Here is a 17,888-nt window from a genome sequence, read left to right as displayed (position 1 = left end):
GTTTTATGACATAGTCACTGTTCACTAGATCCAAGATACAATCTTTGTATACATGCGACTGCCATGAATTTTCAAGTTCGAGGACAAATCTCGTACAAACAAAATCGGGATTTGGAGTCATACCGACCAATCTTTTAAGGTTTTCATATGACGATTCCCGTTAGTCAGTTCAGTAACTCGACTACCTTGCCGACTAACCCACTAAAATTGTATAGACGACCTACATCTCCCGCCAATGAAACACGACACCACAATACTTAGAGTAAGTCACTATGGGACTCTCGATGCCCAATCTCTAGGTTCTTGACTTGGAATATTTCTAATCGATCCTTTAAAAGTTGGCTTCATAGCTGCAAATCTATGCGCAGCCTAATTCCACAGATTTAATTTTTTGATACGTGAGGATTCGTTATGATATTGAAACACCGTTCAATATAAGGAGTAAGCACAATAAACACATGAGCCAATTATGAATACTTAATGGACAAGGTAGTCGACTAACTAAACTAACTCGCGGGAAGCATAAAGCTTTGAGTCCTTGGCCAGTATGACTGGGATTCTCGATCCCGATAATACGATATTAGTCCTTAGACTTGAGGAATCATGACAGTCATGTGCATACGAACAACGTATCTTGGATATGGCGAGTAGTGACTGTGTCATGAGGTATGATCATCACAAGCCTTGTCTAGTGCAATTGGAGTATGTAGTGAGGATGGTGAGTTCCAAGATAGAACCCGTCCCCTGTCAGTATTGTGACAGCGGTGTCTCTTATACACTCGAGACCTGTTTAGCCCTTAGAATTTGTGGCCACAATGACTCAATGAATAGGATAGGTTTCCCGTGTTAATTAGCGGGGAAACAAGGACTCGGGTTTTGAGTATAGATGCTTTGTCTAGGATGGGGACCAACGCCCAATTTCATGCCCTAGAATAGGGTCCGGGAATAGTTGATGGAAGGACTGTATTCGTATGAAGCTTGGAGCATAAATTATACTCCACTATTCACCTAATATCTAGTCCCATGAACTGTTGCTAGATGATCACCTATGCTAATGACTTATTTCTGTTTATTGGTTAATTGAAAATAATTTAATTAATTTGACTAATTAATTGTTGGTCACATAGGCTAAATTCTAATTGAGGGTGAACCTGAAAAGTCAGACTTTAATCACCGAAGTATGATAGAATTAATTTAGAATTAATTCTGAAAGAAAGAGACTAATTTAACTAGACCAAATTAATTTCTTGGAGAGAATAAATTATTGCTTTATTTATATAAAAATCCATTCATTGGATTCTCAAAGATTAATTAATTGGATTAGTTAATTTTGGATTTAGGCCTTTTAGAATTAATTGAATTAATTTTGTTGGGCTTATTTCAATTTATAAATTTGATTTATAAATTGAAAGAGGGAGAAGAGGCTTGGGTCTGTTAAATGGATTTAAAGAAGTAAACTTTAAAATGGACTTATACATAAATTGAATTTAATTTAAAGTCCATTAGACATAGACTTGATTTTTCAAAGCCTAATCCATTTAAATACAAGACCATGATCCTATTTAACTTAGTCTAGGTGATGGCCAAATTTTTCAACTCTTGGAGAGGCGAAAATCAGCCATGATTAGTGGAATTAGGGTTAAGGTGAACCACCTTGAATAAGATCAAGTTCATACGAAAGATTAGGTCTTCTGATACACTTGTATCTCTCATTCCCTAGCCCTAAGCACATAATCTAGTCCTCTACCCTCCATACACTTGGTTTCTATCTCTGTCCAATCACTCCAATCTTGTTCTTCTTAATTTTCTTGAATCAAAGAAGAAACGAGAAGAGAATCAAATTCGTTGATTCATAACGTGTGTTGATTCTCCCTTTTCGCTTCTTATCTTGCTAGCATGAGCAGGCGGCGCCCCGCAGTGATTGGATTGGACTCTTTTAGTGGATTTCAACTTTGAAATCTTGAGGAGAACGATTTGGTTGAAGAGGAACCACGCACGAAGCTGATTGAAGAAAACGACGAGGGTGAAGGTTCTGTTTATATCATTGCCCTTGGTTTTCTTATTTTAATGCTTGGCCTGTAATTAGATTAATTTTTAATACACCGAACACCAAGGATAGATCAAGGATACATCCTTTAATCGGGTTTATTATTTCTTTAATTTCCATAATTTTGATTTTTCGTGCTTCCACCATGCTTACCGGCCGATTCGCTTGCTACATAAGACTATAGTGTCGGATTCAAGTATCGATTGCACGAGGCTATCGCCAGTCTCTAATGAAACGAAAATAATTGGATCACAGGAAGTGCAAACTCCTGATGATGTAAGTAACCCCAACACTTCTAGGGTTAAAGAGGGAGAGATAGCCTTAGGCCAATGACAAACATCTCTAGGACTAATACTAATGAGTTAATATCTTCTTTTGTTTGGTAGGTTTATCAAAAAACGTGGAAAAAAAATTAATTCTCATGTAGGAGTAAACCCAGACAAAACTATAATCGAAACATCTAAAAATATAACAGTCTAGATGGTAGAAGGGTTTAAACCAAAAGATGTTTGGGAATGGTATGATTTTGGAGCTTTGACTTTAGTCATACTATGTCATCAAGTTTTTGAAAATTTCAAAACTTTTGGAGTGGATTAGTGGGGAGTGGGGGGGGAGGGTGGGGTTATGATTCATTGCAACAAAAAAAAAACTCACTTCAAATGAGGAGATATTTTGGAGTTAAAATTCACCTCAGCGGCTCCAGAAACTGCAGGAAAAAGGGTCCCATCTGACATTCTATTTTATTAAACTGCAAAAAAACCAGATATAGTAGCTATCAACAAAATCAAAACTGCTTTAGGAGAAGCACCGCTGGTATGATCCATAAGTGAAGATGACATTTCTATCAAAAGAGCTTGGGGATTGTAGGTGTGTCTCATAGAGATGGACAAAGTCAACTATCCATTTAAAAATTTCTCAAACAAATTAAATGGATCATACTTTTTAAAATTCATGATAGGGAAAAGTAGAAAGCCTGTTTGAGAAAAAAAAAATGCTTATATGGGAGAACAAGCTGTCTGCAACCGAGGCCATGAAGATGAAGTCACTAAATATGTTGTATGTTGGGCAATGACATAACCATGTATACCTTGCTATGATGAACAAGAAATGCCCTTGTTCAGGACTAAAATTAGGGTCACCAAAAAGAAACCCAAACCGAAACAAGATAAGGGTAAAAGAAAATTTTTTTACAAGGTGAAGTAAGGCATGCAGAATGTAAAAAAATTCAAAAGTGAGACTGTCGGCAAAAGATGACAAAGGCCAATAGTATCAAAAAATAAGAAAGTTAGCTAGCAATCACACGGCTCACAAGCCATTAAGGCCAACAGCTGGAAAAGACGCAGGATGATGAACGCAATGACATAATCCGAAAGAGACAAGGAGATGACGAACACAATAATATCATCAAAAAATAAGTTTGAAGTTTGTGTTTGAAGTCTGCAGACGACTATAAGTAAAGGGGCAATGAAGCAGATGGGAATGACCGAAAATTTTCTCCAAAAAGTTAGAGGACCAAATCGAGAAAATCCTAAAGATATAGGACCAAAATTGCTTTAAAGCCTTTTTTTTAGCTGGAAAACGAACTTTCCAAGAAAACCTATTCCAAACAATCCTTAAACCGAGAGCGAGCCATGATCCACAGGCTTGGCTTGGCTCAGCTCGGCTCGGCTCGACTTGGCGGCTCACAAGCTAACCAAGAGATCTTGTGCTGCTTTGCCCAATGGGTACCAAGTCAATGCCTTATTGGCTCCAAATTAGTACCTAATCAGTGCTTAGTCAGTCATTATGTGGCCCATGTTTAGTTGGTGCAACATCAGCTACCAGTTAGCTCGTTTTTGGCGACCACGACGCTTTTCCAGCGACACCGGCCAAATTCCTACAAATGTGTTTTACGGTAAAAATTTCAAAAGTCATATCTTATTCATTTTAAATCAATTTACAATGATTCACACACCATTTAGAACCTCTTTTCATGCTTTAGAAGATGGCCCAAAAATATTTCGATAAAAATAGTAAAATCAGGTCCAATTTTCTACTAAAAAAAAAATAGATCTAAAACTAGGGTTAGATTTTTCTCACAAGCCACTCATTCGATTTTCACCAAATTTTTAACAACATGATCCACATATTAAGATCCACATATGATGACAAAATCAATGAAACATTCCATGCTTTCATGATTAAAACGAATTTTGGTGTGGTTCATTTGTGATACTCCCCTTAGTGCAATCTTACTATCAACAACACCAAGTGCTTGAAATTTGGATTAGACAACTACTTGGTCTCTTGTTTTTAATTTTTAATAGCTTAGTGTCTTTGATTTAGCACATTCTCTCGAAAGAAATATGTCTCTTGAGCCATAGACATTCTTTAGTAGCTGATGAAGGGGGATAGAGAAAGACTAATATACCCTTCGTAGGAGGGACAGAGATAAAAAGAGTTAGACCTAGTATTCCACACTAACTTGGTAGACGGTTAAAGGCAATCTTAAGCCCGTAAAAAGTGGGCCACGATAGTAGGACGAGTGGTCGTGGGAGCGGGCATGAAGATCGTGCAGAGGACACGTAAGAATATGGAGGTAACCAGTATAAAGAGGAGAAGGAAAAAAGGTGCAAAGGTTGGTCTATTTTGAATTTCACTTTCATAAGATTAAGAAAACATATTTTTATTAGAGCTAATTCTCAGTACTGACTTGAGCGTCGGAGCATCTGTGCCGGTATCCACCCCGGCTAGGTGACGTTTGTTCTATTGTCAGGTTATTAAGGATCCGGAGCTGAAGGGGACGACTTAGAGTGCGACCCGCGATCTCAGTCGGATCATGTAGCGCCGTCTGTGGGAACGTCAGGTGACGGATAGGAACACGTTCGGGAAATGGAGACTCCGGCAGAAGATCAAGCACCAGTTATACATTTATCACGACAAGAAATGGATACCCCCATGACCGATCGGGAAGGAACTGTACAATTGACACGACGGGAACTGCAACAAATGATGGAAGAAGCGGGGAGAAAGGCCCTGGTAGCATATGAGAGGAGAACAGCAACTCCGTTAGAAAGGGAGGTGGCGGGAAAAAGGTTGTTTCAGGAAGGAGTCGATGGGCGAGATAACGAGGGAATGAGTAGACCGGGAGCGAATAAGAAGGGCCCACTGCCTTCTGATGTTGGGTCCAGCAGCAGGGCTTTAAGTCGCCCCAGAGGGCCAGCCATATCTCGAGCTGAGGTAGATAACGTTAGTAAGCAGATAGCCTTGCTAGGAAAGCAAATTGATGAACTCAAGAAGAGGGGAGAAATAGTAGCCCACAATCGTAATTCACCCTTCGCTAACCGGATACTTATAGAAATGGTTAATCCGAGTTTTAGGATGCCCGATCTCTCAAAGTATGATGGAACACGGGATCCTCAAGAACATCTAGCCGCTTTTGATATGGTAATGAATTTGTATGGACAGTCAAGTTCCATAGTCGCCAAATTGTTTGTTACCACGCTGACAGGAAAGGCCCAAGAATGGTTTACGAATTTGCCCCCAGGCAGTATAGATTCGTATGAGCAACTGGTACAAAAATTTGCATTTCACTTTGCAAGTAAGAGAAAACAAAAAAGATCTGCTACGCACTTGTTTACTATTCGGCAAGGGGAAAACGAAAGTTTAAAAAGTTTTATGGGACGCTTTAATAACGAAACGTTGGAGGTGCAGGATCTTAGGATAGATATGATGACTAGTATCCTTATTCATGGGTTGAAGAAAGGGGTTTTTGCATCTGCTTTAGCGAGGGACCCGCCGATAGATACGGAGCAGTTGATGGCGATGGCACAGAAATACATCGACGAAGAGGAGATGAATGCTATGAAAGATGAGGAATGGAGAGTTACATCAGAACGAGCCAGGGATGGAAGATACAGCAGAGATCGTGACAGGCGACCCAAAAATGAGAAAGAAAAGGAGCCACCTTATCAGTCGAAATATAGTAAGTATACTCTTTTAAACATGACTAGGGCTAAAGCTCTCATGTTGGTAAAAAAAGATAATGTATTGATCTGGCCGAAGCACACCAGGATTACTCCAGCTAAAAGGTACTCGAACAAATATTGTCGTTTCCATCGGGAAAAAGGACATGATACAGAGGAATGCTATCAGTTGAAAGACGAGATAGAGCGATTGGTCCGACAGGGGTACTTCAGAAGACAGAATTTTCATAATTTCGAAGAGAGGAGGCGTGATCGAAGAGGTAGGTCGAGAAGTCGGGAACGCCGACCGAATTGGGCAACTGAAAGAGAGAACCGGACAGTGGGAGGAAACGCGCCTGTGAAAGGCATTATCCACACTATCGCGGGTGGATCGGAGGGATGGTCGAGAAGGGCTAGAAGGAGGTTTGAAAGAGAGAATAGGCAGGAACGACGCAAGCAAGGTGTAAATATGACAGATAACCCAGAGATCGTGTTTGGAGATCGGGATGCGGGTGCAAGGCTAGTGACAGACAATGATCCGATGGTAATAAGAATGGATATAGCAAATTTCACAGTACACAAGGTTTTAATAGACAATGGAAGTTCCGCAGACATAATTTTCAAAGGAGTGCTGGATAAGATGGGACTGGATAATGTACGACTGGAATCAGCAAGCACACCGTTGGTCGGGTTTGGAGGAGGTGAGGTCGCGTCACTGGGGACGGTGGATTTACCTGCATCCTTGGGTGAGGAGCCAAATCGTAGAACGTTGATGGTAAAATTTTTAGTTGTTGATATGCCTTTTGCGTATAACGTTATCTTGGGGAGACCTGGACTTAATTCTTTCAGGGTCATTGTGTCAACATATCACCTCAAAATGAAGTTCCCTACGCAATCGAGAATAGGAGAGGTCATGTGCGACCAAATTGAGGCTAAAAGATGCTATAATCTGTCTCTGGGAAAGAGCGAGAATAAAGAAAAGAGAAAACTCCATGGAGTAAAGAAAGAAGAATGGCACGCATTGAAGGCAGGGCGGTTAGAACCTGTTGGACATAAAGAAGTGGAATTGATACAAGAAGACCCATCGAAGACCACAAAGATAGGGCCCAGCTTAGGTCAGTTCGAAGGGGTCATGATCGCCTTCTTGAGAAGCAATGTCGATATTTTTGCGTGGGATCCATCAGACTTCCAGGGTATAAATCCAGAGGTGATAGTACACAGGCTAAACGTTGACCCTTCCATGCGACTTGTTCAACAGAAGAAACGAACCTTTGGAGGTGAGAAAAATGCCATCATCGAGGGAGAGGTAAGTAAGTTACTTAGAGCAGGATATGTGTCCGAAGTTCAGTACACGGATTGGCTAGCTAATGTGGTGCTGGTTCCAAAGCCGGGAGGTAAATGGAGGATGTGCACAGACTTCACAGATCTTAATAAGGCGTGCCCAAAAGACCCATATCCCTTGCCGAGGATTGATATTCTAGTGGATTCAACAGCTGGGTATAAAATCTTTTCTATGATGGATGCGTATCAGGGGTATCATCAAATTTATATGGCTACAGAAGATCGAATAAAGACCTCTTTTGTGACTGATCGCGGTATTTTTTGCTATAATGTTATGCTTTTTGGATTGAAAAATGCAGGGGCTACATATCAGAGATTGGTGAACAAGATGTTCGCTTATCAAATCGGAAAAACCATGGAAGTGTATGTGAACGACATGCTGGTTAAAAGTCATAAACCTGATGAACACTTGGAGCATCTGAAGATAGCCTTTGCGATCATGAGAGAACATGGGATGAAGCTCAATCCCAACAAATGCACATTCGGCGTTGCGGGAGGCAAATTTTTAGGTTATATGGTGAGCGAGAGGGGAATAGAGGCAAACCCCGAGAAGATAGAGGCCATATTGAACCTGAAATCACCCACATCCATCAGAGAGGTCCAGAAATTGACAGGTAGGATCGCATCTCTTAATCGCTTTATTTCTAGATCTGCAGACCGCAATTTACATTTCTTTAAGATATTGAGAAAAGTTAAAGGGTTTGAGTGGACCGAGGAAAGCGAGCAAGCCTTCCAAGAATTAAAAAGTTATTTAAAGTCCCCACCTCTATTAGCTAATCCCAGAGAAGGAGATATATTGTATCTCTATTTGGCTATTTCGGATAATGCGGTCAGTTCTGTATTGGTAAAAGAAAAAGGGAAAATTCAGAACCCTGTATATTATGTGAGCAAAATGCTACAAGGTGCAGAAACCAGGTATGCTGAGATAGAAAAGTTGGCACTAGCTGTAGTCGTGACTGCCAGGAAATTGAGGCCGTATTTCCAATCGCATCAAATAGTGGTAAGGACAAATCATCCCCTCAGAAATATCCTGACGCGACCAGAAGCCTCTGGTAGAATGATAAAATGGGCGGTCGAACTGGGGGAGTTCGACATCTCTTATCAGAGTCGCACAGCGGAAAAAGCTCAGATTTTAGCTGACTTTATGATAGAAATATCTGGAACACCAGAGGATCCAGGAACATGGATGTTGCACGTGGATGGATCCTCTACTGCTAACAATGGAGGAGCAGGTATACTCATAGAGGGGCCAGGAGGCGTGGAGATCGAGGTCGCGGTACGGTTATCTTTCCCTACAACAAATAACAAAGCTGAGTACGAAGCTTTGGTCTTGGGATTAGAGCTGGCATCTGAAGCAGGAGCCCAAGTCTTGGAAGTCTACACAGATTCGCAGCTAGTGGCTATGCAAATTGAAGGGACGTATGAAACTAGGGAAAAATCTATGACGGAATATTTGAAGAAAACAAAGGAACGGATGCAGAAGTTCTCTAAATGCACTATCCAACAAATTCCGAGGAATGAAAATGAAAGAGCCGATGCCTTATCGAAGCTGGGAGCCACATTGGCAGGGATAAAAGACAGAAAGATAACAGTAATGATAAAGGAGCGATCTGCGATCTCAAAAGGGACTGAAGCTAATATGGTTACCTTAAAGTGCTTGTGGATTGAAGAAATCACAGCATATCTCAAAGAAGGGGTATTACCTACTGACCCCGGGCATGCACGACGTATAAAGTTCAAAGCTCCGAGATTCGCATTAGTAGGTACGCAGTTGTATAAAAGGACAGTAGAAGGACCTCTACTCAAATGTTTGGAAGATCCTCAGGCTAGATATGTTCTGCAAGAAGTTCACGAAGGTAGTTGTGGGAATCATTCTGGGGCCAGATCGTTGGCTCAAAAAATATCCAGGCAGGGCTATTTTTGGCCAACGTTGATGAAGGATTGCAAGGAATTTGTACGAAGGTGTGAGAAGTGCCAGAAGTTTGCTTCACAGATTCACACTCAGGCAGTACCAATGACCCCTGTTTCCATTACTTGCCCATTCGACCAGTGGGGTATAGACATATTAGGACCCTTCCCTCAAGCTCGAGGCCAAAAGAAGTTTGTAATAGTGGCAGTAGAGTATTTTTCTAAGTGGGTGGAAGCAGAGGCTGTCTCAAGAATCACTGAAAGGGAAGCCATAAACTTCATATGGAAAAACATAGTGTGCAGGTTCGGAATACCCAGGGTATTGATATCTGATAATGGGACACAATTCCAGGGCAGACAGATAACTGCATGGCTTCGAGAATTAAAGATACGGCAAAACTTCACAGAAGTAGGGCATCCCCAGTCGAATGGCCAAACAGAGGTAACGAACAGAATTATATTACAACACTTGAAGGCCAGGTTGAGCTCGAAGAAAGACTGGAGTGATGAACTTCCAAGAGTATTATGGGCATATAGAACGACTCCTAGAACTTCAACAGGTGAAACCCCTTTTTCTTTAGTTTATGGTTCTGAAGCTGTAATTCCTGCAGAAATAGGAGAAGAATCACAGAGGATCGAGAGCTTTGACCTTGTGAAGAACAAAGAACAGCGAGCATTCGACCTGGACATAGTAGAAGAAAAAAGGGATGCAGCACGGATGAAGATGTTGCATCACAAAAGCTTGATGCTGAGAGGTCATGACAAGAATGTCAAACCCAGGTCGTTGCAGGTCGGGGACCTAGTATTGAGAAAGGTCGAGGTGTCAAAACATGTTGGGAAGCTCGACCCCAACTGGGAGGGACCTTTCAAAGTCATTGAGATCGTTGGAAAAGGGACATACAAGTTGCAGGACGCTCAAGGCAAGGAATTACCACGACCGTGGAATATTCAAAATCTTAAGAGATTCTGTGTTTAGAATTTTCGTCCACAAATCAAACGCCTGAAGCTACGGAAAAGGGCGCTACGATCGAATAGAACGACCTTAGGAAGATTGATCTGGGAAAGATTATGGATGTCTAGTCTGAAAAAGACCAATGTAAATAATAACCTGTGAAAGGTTAAGTCATGACCTGAAAAAGGCCACTGAAGTTAATTTTCCTTCTTTATTTGTGAAAGATCATTTAACTTTAAGGAACAGTCTATCTCAAGTTTTTTTTACAAGCAGCAAGTCGATCACATTAAATTGTATCTGAGAAAGATCAATTATCATTACCATAAACAGTAAATCCTAAAAGAAAGACGGTAAATGAAAGAGGAAGTTACAGATTTTCAATTTCATCCAAAAGAACAGAAAATTCATCATTTTCGGTGGAGGGCGTGTCATCTTCCTCAGGCAAGGGGCGAAGATCAGCATCAAGACTGGGATTAAGGCGAGATATATCAAAGTTGGGAGCAAATCCTTGAAGGTGAGAGATTTGGGATTTGCAGCGATCAAAATCCTGTAGCAGGTAGTCAGCGGCTTTAATTTCAGCAGAGTCAAAGGTTAGGGTTTTTAAAAAATCCCGAACACCTTGAAGGCGAATCCCTCGAACTTGTTGTGCGAACTCCTCCGATTTCAAAAAGATCTCGCGACCTTCGGAAACGCCTACGATCTTTCCTGCCGCATGACCCGCTTCAAAACCTCGCTTTTCCCCATCGGCTGCTGCTTTGGAAGCTTCAGAGACCACTTGTGCCTCAAGTTCCTTGATTCGAGCCTCTTGTGTCGACCTCGATCTAGACCATTCTTCTTCCTTGGAAGAAAAAGTGGCGAGTTGGGCCCTCAAATCACGGATCGTACGATCCGCTGCCATTTGATTGTGGCGAAAACCAGCACACTTCAGACTAAGACCTCGAACGAAGTTGGCCGCCTAAACAGAAACAGTTAGAAAAATCCAGGGTCAAGCAAAAATAATGAGAGATAAGATACCTGGACAAGTGAGTGGGCACAATGTTCTTCCATTCGGGTGAATGAGGTTTGCAAGAGAGCTGCCTGGTCGAGAGGAAGGCAGCTAGCATCATACAGTTCCCAGGAGTCTTGACCCGAACGAGTTCGGAACACCGAGCTGTGGGGGGAAATTTGCCAGTCGGGGATCCACTTATCTCCTTCCATATGGGCCACAGGGTGATCGGGGCCTCGGAGGTCTGATCGAGCAGTCCTCCAATAGTCTGTGAGGCCTCGTAGAACATCCATATTTCGCATAGTCTCTGACCCGGTCCCCTCCGAAGGTAATCCTCCTCCACCAGATTGAGACTGAGTAGTCCCCATTAGGTTAGGACGGAGGGGTGATTTGCCGCGGGATTTCCTCTTCCGTGAGGATTCAGCAAAATCCCCATCATCTAAGGCATGATCCTGTAATCTCCAGCTATGAGATTGAACGGTAGGGTGATTAGGGGGAAGGAGGCTACGTGGTTGAGTCTCCTCACTGCCTACTTCGATGGGAATTGGACAAGGAGATGTATCAGCATCTGGTGTTGAAGAAGCAGCTGGAACAGGTTGAGAAGAGGCGATTTGCATAGTAGCTCGGGCTTGAGATTGAGCTTGAATCTGGGCTCGAAGACGCTTGTTAATGCGAGCTTGGCTCACCATGGAAACTGCAGAGATAAGAAAAGGGGGGGGGGTTCCGTTAAACGTCGTAGGATAAAATAAGAAGAAAGGATAGGAAGTCGGATCACCTAAGGTACCCTCCACCTGGAGGGGAGCAGGAGTTAGATGGGCGAGCCAGAGTATCTCTTCAACTAGAATCTTCTTGGGATTATACCGGTAGGTAGTAATGCTGCTTATCTGATCCCCATCTAAACCCTCACCTTCGGTAAGAGGGGTAGGCTTATCTACCTTCCAATCAAGGGAGAAGGGCCATTCGCGACCAGGAGGGGGTCTAACAAAGATAAAATTGGATTTCCAAGGACCAACATTGGAGGTTAGGGGGTCGAGGAACCTACATTCTTTCCGGGAGGTTAGGTAGAAGAAGCCGTTATCTCCAGATCGTACTGAGGTCGTGAAAGAATATAACGACCAAAAATTTTCGAAGTTGGGTTCAAACCTATGTACGCGCATAATAATGATGAACAGAATAATGTGACGTATAGAGTTGGGGGATAATTGCATAGGGCATAGATTCAAACGGCGAAGGATCAATGCTACGCTAGGGGGCAAGGGAAAGCGTAATCCTGCCTTAAAGTGTTGCAAAGAGAAAGAACAAAACCCAGGGGGAGGCCGGTGCATACGATCGGAGGATCGAGGAATTACTATCTCATAGCTAGAAGGAATGAAGAATTTTTCTTTTATCTTCTGCATTTGTAATTTCACGGTGCTAACTATTTTGGCCCAGGGAGTAGGTTGTAAAACTGGCTGGGAATCCTCAAGAGCAGGATTCAGGTTTAAATCAGGGTTATTAACACGATTAGTACGGAGTCTACGCCTAGGAGGAACTAAATCTCTAAGGAGCATATTGGAAGGAGCGGACGAAGAGATATCAGCAGAATTAGAACCTATGTTAGAGGTGTTAGAAGAAGACATGGTACCTGGAGGTATCCGAGAAGAGGAGTTGAAGGAGGAACAGCCAGCTAGAGGAAGAAAAGCACTCGAAGATAAAACGCTTCGCAGCAACAGTTCTCGAGTAAAAGGCGGAAGGAAGAGCACAATTTGAAATGGTTTCGTATATATATATTTGGGAAGGCGGTGTAGATGTGACCGTTGCCCAATCAGCATACAACAGCTGCCCCCTAAAAGAGCGTAAATCGAGGTATAGCTTGATAAGAGACACGTGGACAATCGCAGGGATACCGAGAGCGTTAAGCAAGCCGTCGGACAGAGCTGTTTGACTTCTTGAAGTGACAACATTTCAAGAAGTGGGGGAGTAATGATGAAGGGGGATAGAGAAAGACTATATACCCTTCGTAGGAGGGACAGAGATAAAAAGAGTTAGACCTAGTATTCCACACTAACTTGGTAGATGGTTAAAGGCAATCTTAAGCTCGTAAAAAGTGGGCCACGATAGCAGGACGAGTGGTCGTGGGAGCGGGCATGAAGATCGTGCAGAGGACACATAAGAATATGGAGGTAAACAGTATAAAGAGGAGAAGGAAAAAAAGGTGCAAAGGTTGGTCTATTTTGAATTTCACTTTCATAAGATTAAGAAAACATATTTTTATTAGAGCTAATTCTCAGTACTGACTTGAGCGTCGGAGCATCTGTGCCGGTATCCACCCCGGCTAAGTGACGTTTGTTCTATTGTCAGGTTATTAAGGATCGGGAGCTGAAGGGGACGACTTAGAGTGCGACCCGCGATCTCAGTCGGATCAGTAGCCATAGTGAATACTGCATAATCTGCTTTTCATAGCTTGAAAGAGCCACCGCCATTTGCTTTCTACTACACCATCAAATTGCAGTTGATCCTATAGTGAAACATTAACCTATTGTTAAAAAGTCTATCGTTCACGTCAACGACCCAATCTTTATCTACAAACCCACTTAAAGATAAAGACGGAACGTGCTTATAACATAATCTATAATTGTGGGTCCCTTTAGCGTAATTGAAAATTCTTTTTAAATTAATTTTAGAAAATATCAAATTTCAATCGAAATTAAATTCACAAAAATTAATCATTTTAATGTAACACAGAAAGATAATTTTTTAAAAAACAAAAAAAAAATGGTCCAACTGACTGGCAGCCACCCACACAAGCAAGAGCGTGGGCGATGGCGTGCTGCCAGGGCTGTGAACGTTTGCTCTTGCCCCACCGCGCGTACACTCGGGCCCATGCCTGCTAGCCAGTACCGATCAGTAGGGCAGCAATTATGCCTGCTGCTCTTATTGTTTTTTCCCAGAAACTCTTTTTTTTTTTTTTTTTTTATTTTCTACTAATTTCTGAAACCTTAAAAATCATTAATTTATAGAAAAACAATTTCAAAATTCTCATGTCCAGGATTTAGAAATGAAAAATTGAACATGTAGAACCCTAGCACATAGATATGCAATAAAAGCAATAAACTACACATTCTTTGAAAGCCGATTGAACATATTTGAAACATGCAACACATGTAGAATTCTAGGCTTATACACCGAATCGGGCTTGATACCACTTGAACGAAGTGATTGAGCCGGGAAGAACAATAGAAGAGCGAAAAATAGATATAACGATAAATCAAAGCATAAATAAGCAAATTAAGGGGTTATTTTTTATTTATCCCGTGAGTTTGGTATACAATACGTAATAAAATCTAGGCCAAGAATTAGGAGAAAAATCGAGAGGTACATTTATTTAAATAGAAACCTCACCCCGCCCTCATAGTTATTTTTTCGATTAGCTTCAAGCGTTGTTCCGCTTCTTCAATTGAATCATTCTCCTCAAGATTTCAAACTTGAAATCCTCCAAACAAGTCCACTACAATCATGGGGAACCACTTCTTTCTCGTGCCAGCAAGACAAGAAATTGGAAGGAGAGAATCAAACACATGCTATGAATTAGTGCTTTTGATTTTTCTTTCGTCCTTTTCAATTCAAGAGAAACTAGATGGAGACAGTAATAAGAGAGAGAGAGGGCGAGGGAAGAGGGGAGAAACTAGCGTGCAAGTGTATCTTGAGAATGACAGAGGATATGTGTTACGACCTATAGTCTCAACACTCTAGAAAAATCCTAATTTATCCAAACTCTCTTTTTCCCGCGACTAACTCAACTTGGCTGAATTTTAGGACTTTTTGAAGGAAAAATTCGGCCATCTCACCCTTCAACAAGAGAAATCATCTTTTATTTAACTTAAACTAGGTCAAACTAGGTCATGGGTTTGGACTTAAAATTGACTAGACTTTAAAATATCAAGTCCATGTCAATGATCCTAAGTCAAATCTAATTTAAGATAAGCCCATCATTTTAAGGTTTATGTCTTTAAATCCAATTAAAAGACCTAAGTCCAGTCTCTCTTTTAATTTATAAATTAAATCAAGTCCAATTAAATTAATTTAATTAATTTAAAAGGCCTAAAATTCAAAATTAACTAATTCAATTAATTAATCTTTGAGAAAATACAACCCATGAATTTTATATATAAATGATCCAATCATTTATTCTCTCCACAAATTAATTTTATCCAATTAAACCAATCTCTTTCTTCAAGAATTAATTTCAAATTAATTTCACTATACTTCGGTGATTAGAGTGTGACTCTTTAGATTTTCCTTCGACTAGACCTGGACGAGTTGGCCAATAAAATTAATTAAATTTAATTTGATTAATTATTTTTTATTAATGATAATCGAAAATAGCTCGTTACCATGAGTGACTGTCTAGCAATAGTCCATGACACTAGAGGCTAGGTGAATAGTGGCATGAACATTTAGGCTCCGAGTTTCATACAGGCAGGGTCCTTCCATCAGCGGTCCTCAGTTTTAGTTTAGGGCATAGAATTAGGCGTTAGTTTTCATCCTGAACTAGGCATTTATACTCATAACTCGAGTCATCATTTACCTTTCTGATTGACATAAGAAACCTATCGCATCCATCCAATCACTTTGACCACAGATTCAAAGGGTTTAAACGGGACTTAGAGCATATAGGAAACACAACTATCACAATACTAATAGGGGAAGGGTTCTATCATGGAATCTGCCGTTCTAGCTACATACTCTAATTGCACTGAACAATCTTTGTATGCACATGACTGTCATAATTCTTCAAGTTCAAGGACTAATCCTGTATTGTCATAATTAGAAATTTCAGTCATATCAAACAAGCCCTCAAGGCTTTTATGTAACAATTCCCACGAGTCAGTTGACTAACAACTAACCATATAAAATTGCATAGATGACCTATGTTTCCTGAAAACAAAACACAACTTCAATATTTAGTACAAATCTCTATAGGATAGTCGATGCTCGGTCTCAAGTTCTTCGACTTGGAACATTTCAAACTGGCCCTTAGAAATTGTTTTCAAGTTGCCAAACCTATCTGACAACCTAACTCCATAGATTTAACCTTTTGATTTATGGATATTTTGTTGTAATATTGAAATACAGTTCAATATAAATTAGTGAGTATGTTATGATATTGAAACACCATTCAACGTATGGTAAACAAAACAAAACACTAAATCACTAATGTCTTTTGATGAACTCTTACTATATTTATCATTACAATATTATTTTTAATAAATATATTTATCATTACAATATTATTTTGATAACCATTTACGAATAGTATAACAGAGAATCTAATTCACTTTCTAACCATCTATTCTTACACAAATTTCTCAATTTCCAAACCAACAAAACGCAAAGCTTCACTTAAAATAATGTCAAAGGTGCATTAATTTCGACATTATCATCACCCATGACAATAATATAAGCCATATACAACAAGAGTAAGGTGCACATATTGATGTCCTTTCAATAAATAAATCAGATCAGTATTTAAAGAGTTAAAGCCACCAAAAGAAAGATATTGCATAATCTCACCATACCAAGCACGTGGACCTTGCTTGAGATCATATAATGTCTTTTTGAGTCAGCATACATGATTAGGAATTCCTTGGAGACAAACCATGGTGTTGTTCGATGAAGATATCACAATCAAACTCCATGTGAAGAAAAGCAATTTTTGGCTAATTGCAATTTCTAGCCTCTGTTGGCAGCCAAGCAAATTATTGTTTGAAGAGTCACCATTTCTGGGATAGGTTTGAAATATTCATCATAATCTTGACCATATTATTGGGTAAATTATATTTTTGGTCTCATAAGTGAACCCGATTCCAATTTTAGTCCCATACTAAGGGCAATTCGCACATTTGGTCCCGTAAGTGAATTTTTTTTCCAATTTCAGTCCCGGTTGGGGATTTCCGTTAAAACTTAACGGCATCTGCTGAAATCCGTTAGGTACTGTTAAATATGAAGGGAAAGCATGTAGAATTGGAGGGAAAATCAACAACTTGGTGGAAATTACACTATACCCTCTTCCTTCTATTTAAATGTAATTTTTCAAAAGAAATATTGGGATCTATTTTTATGTAATTTGTGCAATTTTATTTTTGAAGGGACAAAATGCATAAAACCCCCCTGTGTTTTAAAAAGTCCGCAAAAACAACCCTCTTGTTATGAGAATAGGCTAAAAGCCCCCTCCTGTTTTGTTTTAGTCAGCAAAAAACCCCCATTCTGTTAGAAACTAACGGGAGGTGAAGAAGACGCGCGTCTGCTGCGTTTGGTAGTGTTTTTCTGCGATTTAAGTTGATATTTAATGACTTTTTGGACCAAAATACCCTTTTATGGGTCTACATAATATGCAAAGGGATTTTTTGCTTGTTTTGTGTCTTCTTTTGCCATTTCTCACCCTAAAAAAAATAAGTGTTAAATTTTTCCATATTAAATTTAAGTTTAAATTCAAAGAATTTTATTTTTGTTATTTGTTAAATCCAAAATTATTTTAATTAATTAAAATATATGTTTAAATTACAGTAATTATCATTGTAATGTATTCTTAATTAGTTAAAATAATTAATTATTGTAATTATTTAAATATTCTTAATTAACTAAAATATATTTTAATTAATATAATTAAAATTAATTAAAAAAATTAAAAAAAAAAAAGAAGAAGAAGAAGTCAGACGGGCGAAGCATTCA

General features: G+C 40.0%; 2 protein-coding genes across 2 annotated transcripts; one reads left to right on the top strand and one right to left on the bottom strand.

The window, feature by feature from the left end:
* Window positions 1-4,918: 4,918 nt before the first annotated feature.
* On the top strand, window positions 4,919-10,216 carry LOC105155862 (uncharacterized). Its single transcript, XM_011071847.2, has one exon. The coding sequence runs from the start codon at window positions 4,919-4,921 to the stop codon at window positions 10,214-10,216; it is 5,298 nt and encodes a 1,765-aa protein (XP_011070149.2).
* Window positions 10,217-10,469: 253 nt separating this feature from the next.
* On the bottom strand, window positions 10,470-14,966 carry LOC148789187 (uncharacterized). Its single transcript, XM_088877381.1, has 3 exons — window positions 14,559-14,966; window positions 11,207-13,674; window positions 10,470-11,147 (listed from the first exon to the last, which is right to left on the bottom strand). Exons 2-3 carry the CDS (start codon window positions 13,118-13,120, stop codon window positions 10,560-10,562), a joined length of 2,502 nt encoding a protein of 833 aa, XP_088733507.1. The 5' UTR covers window positions 13,121-13,674; window positions 14,559-14,966; the 3' UTR covers window positions 10,470-10,559.
* Between the last annotated feature and the right edge of the window lie 2,922 nt (window positions 14,967-17,888).

This window comes from Sesamum indicum, linkage group LG2 (assembly GCF_026168435.1).
Source record: "Sesamum indicum cultivar Baizhima isolate 11 linkage group LG2, ASM2616843v1, whole genome shotgun sequence".
NCBI classification, from domain to species: Eukaryota; Viridiplantae; Streptophyta; class Magnoliopsida; order Lamiales; family Pedaliaceae; genus Sesamum; species Sesamum indicum.
The sequence above is the reverse complement of the archived record's forward strand: the minus strand, read 5'-3'. Positions and strand labels throughout refer to the sequence as shown.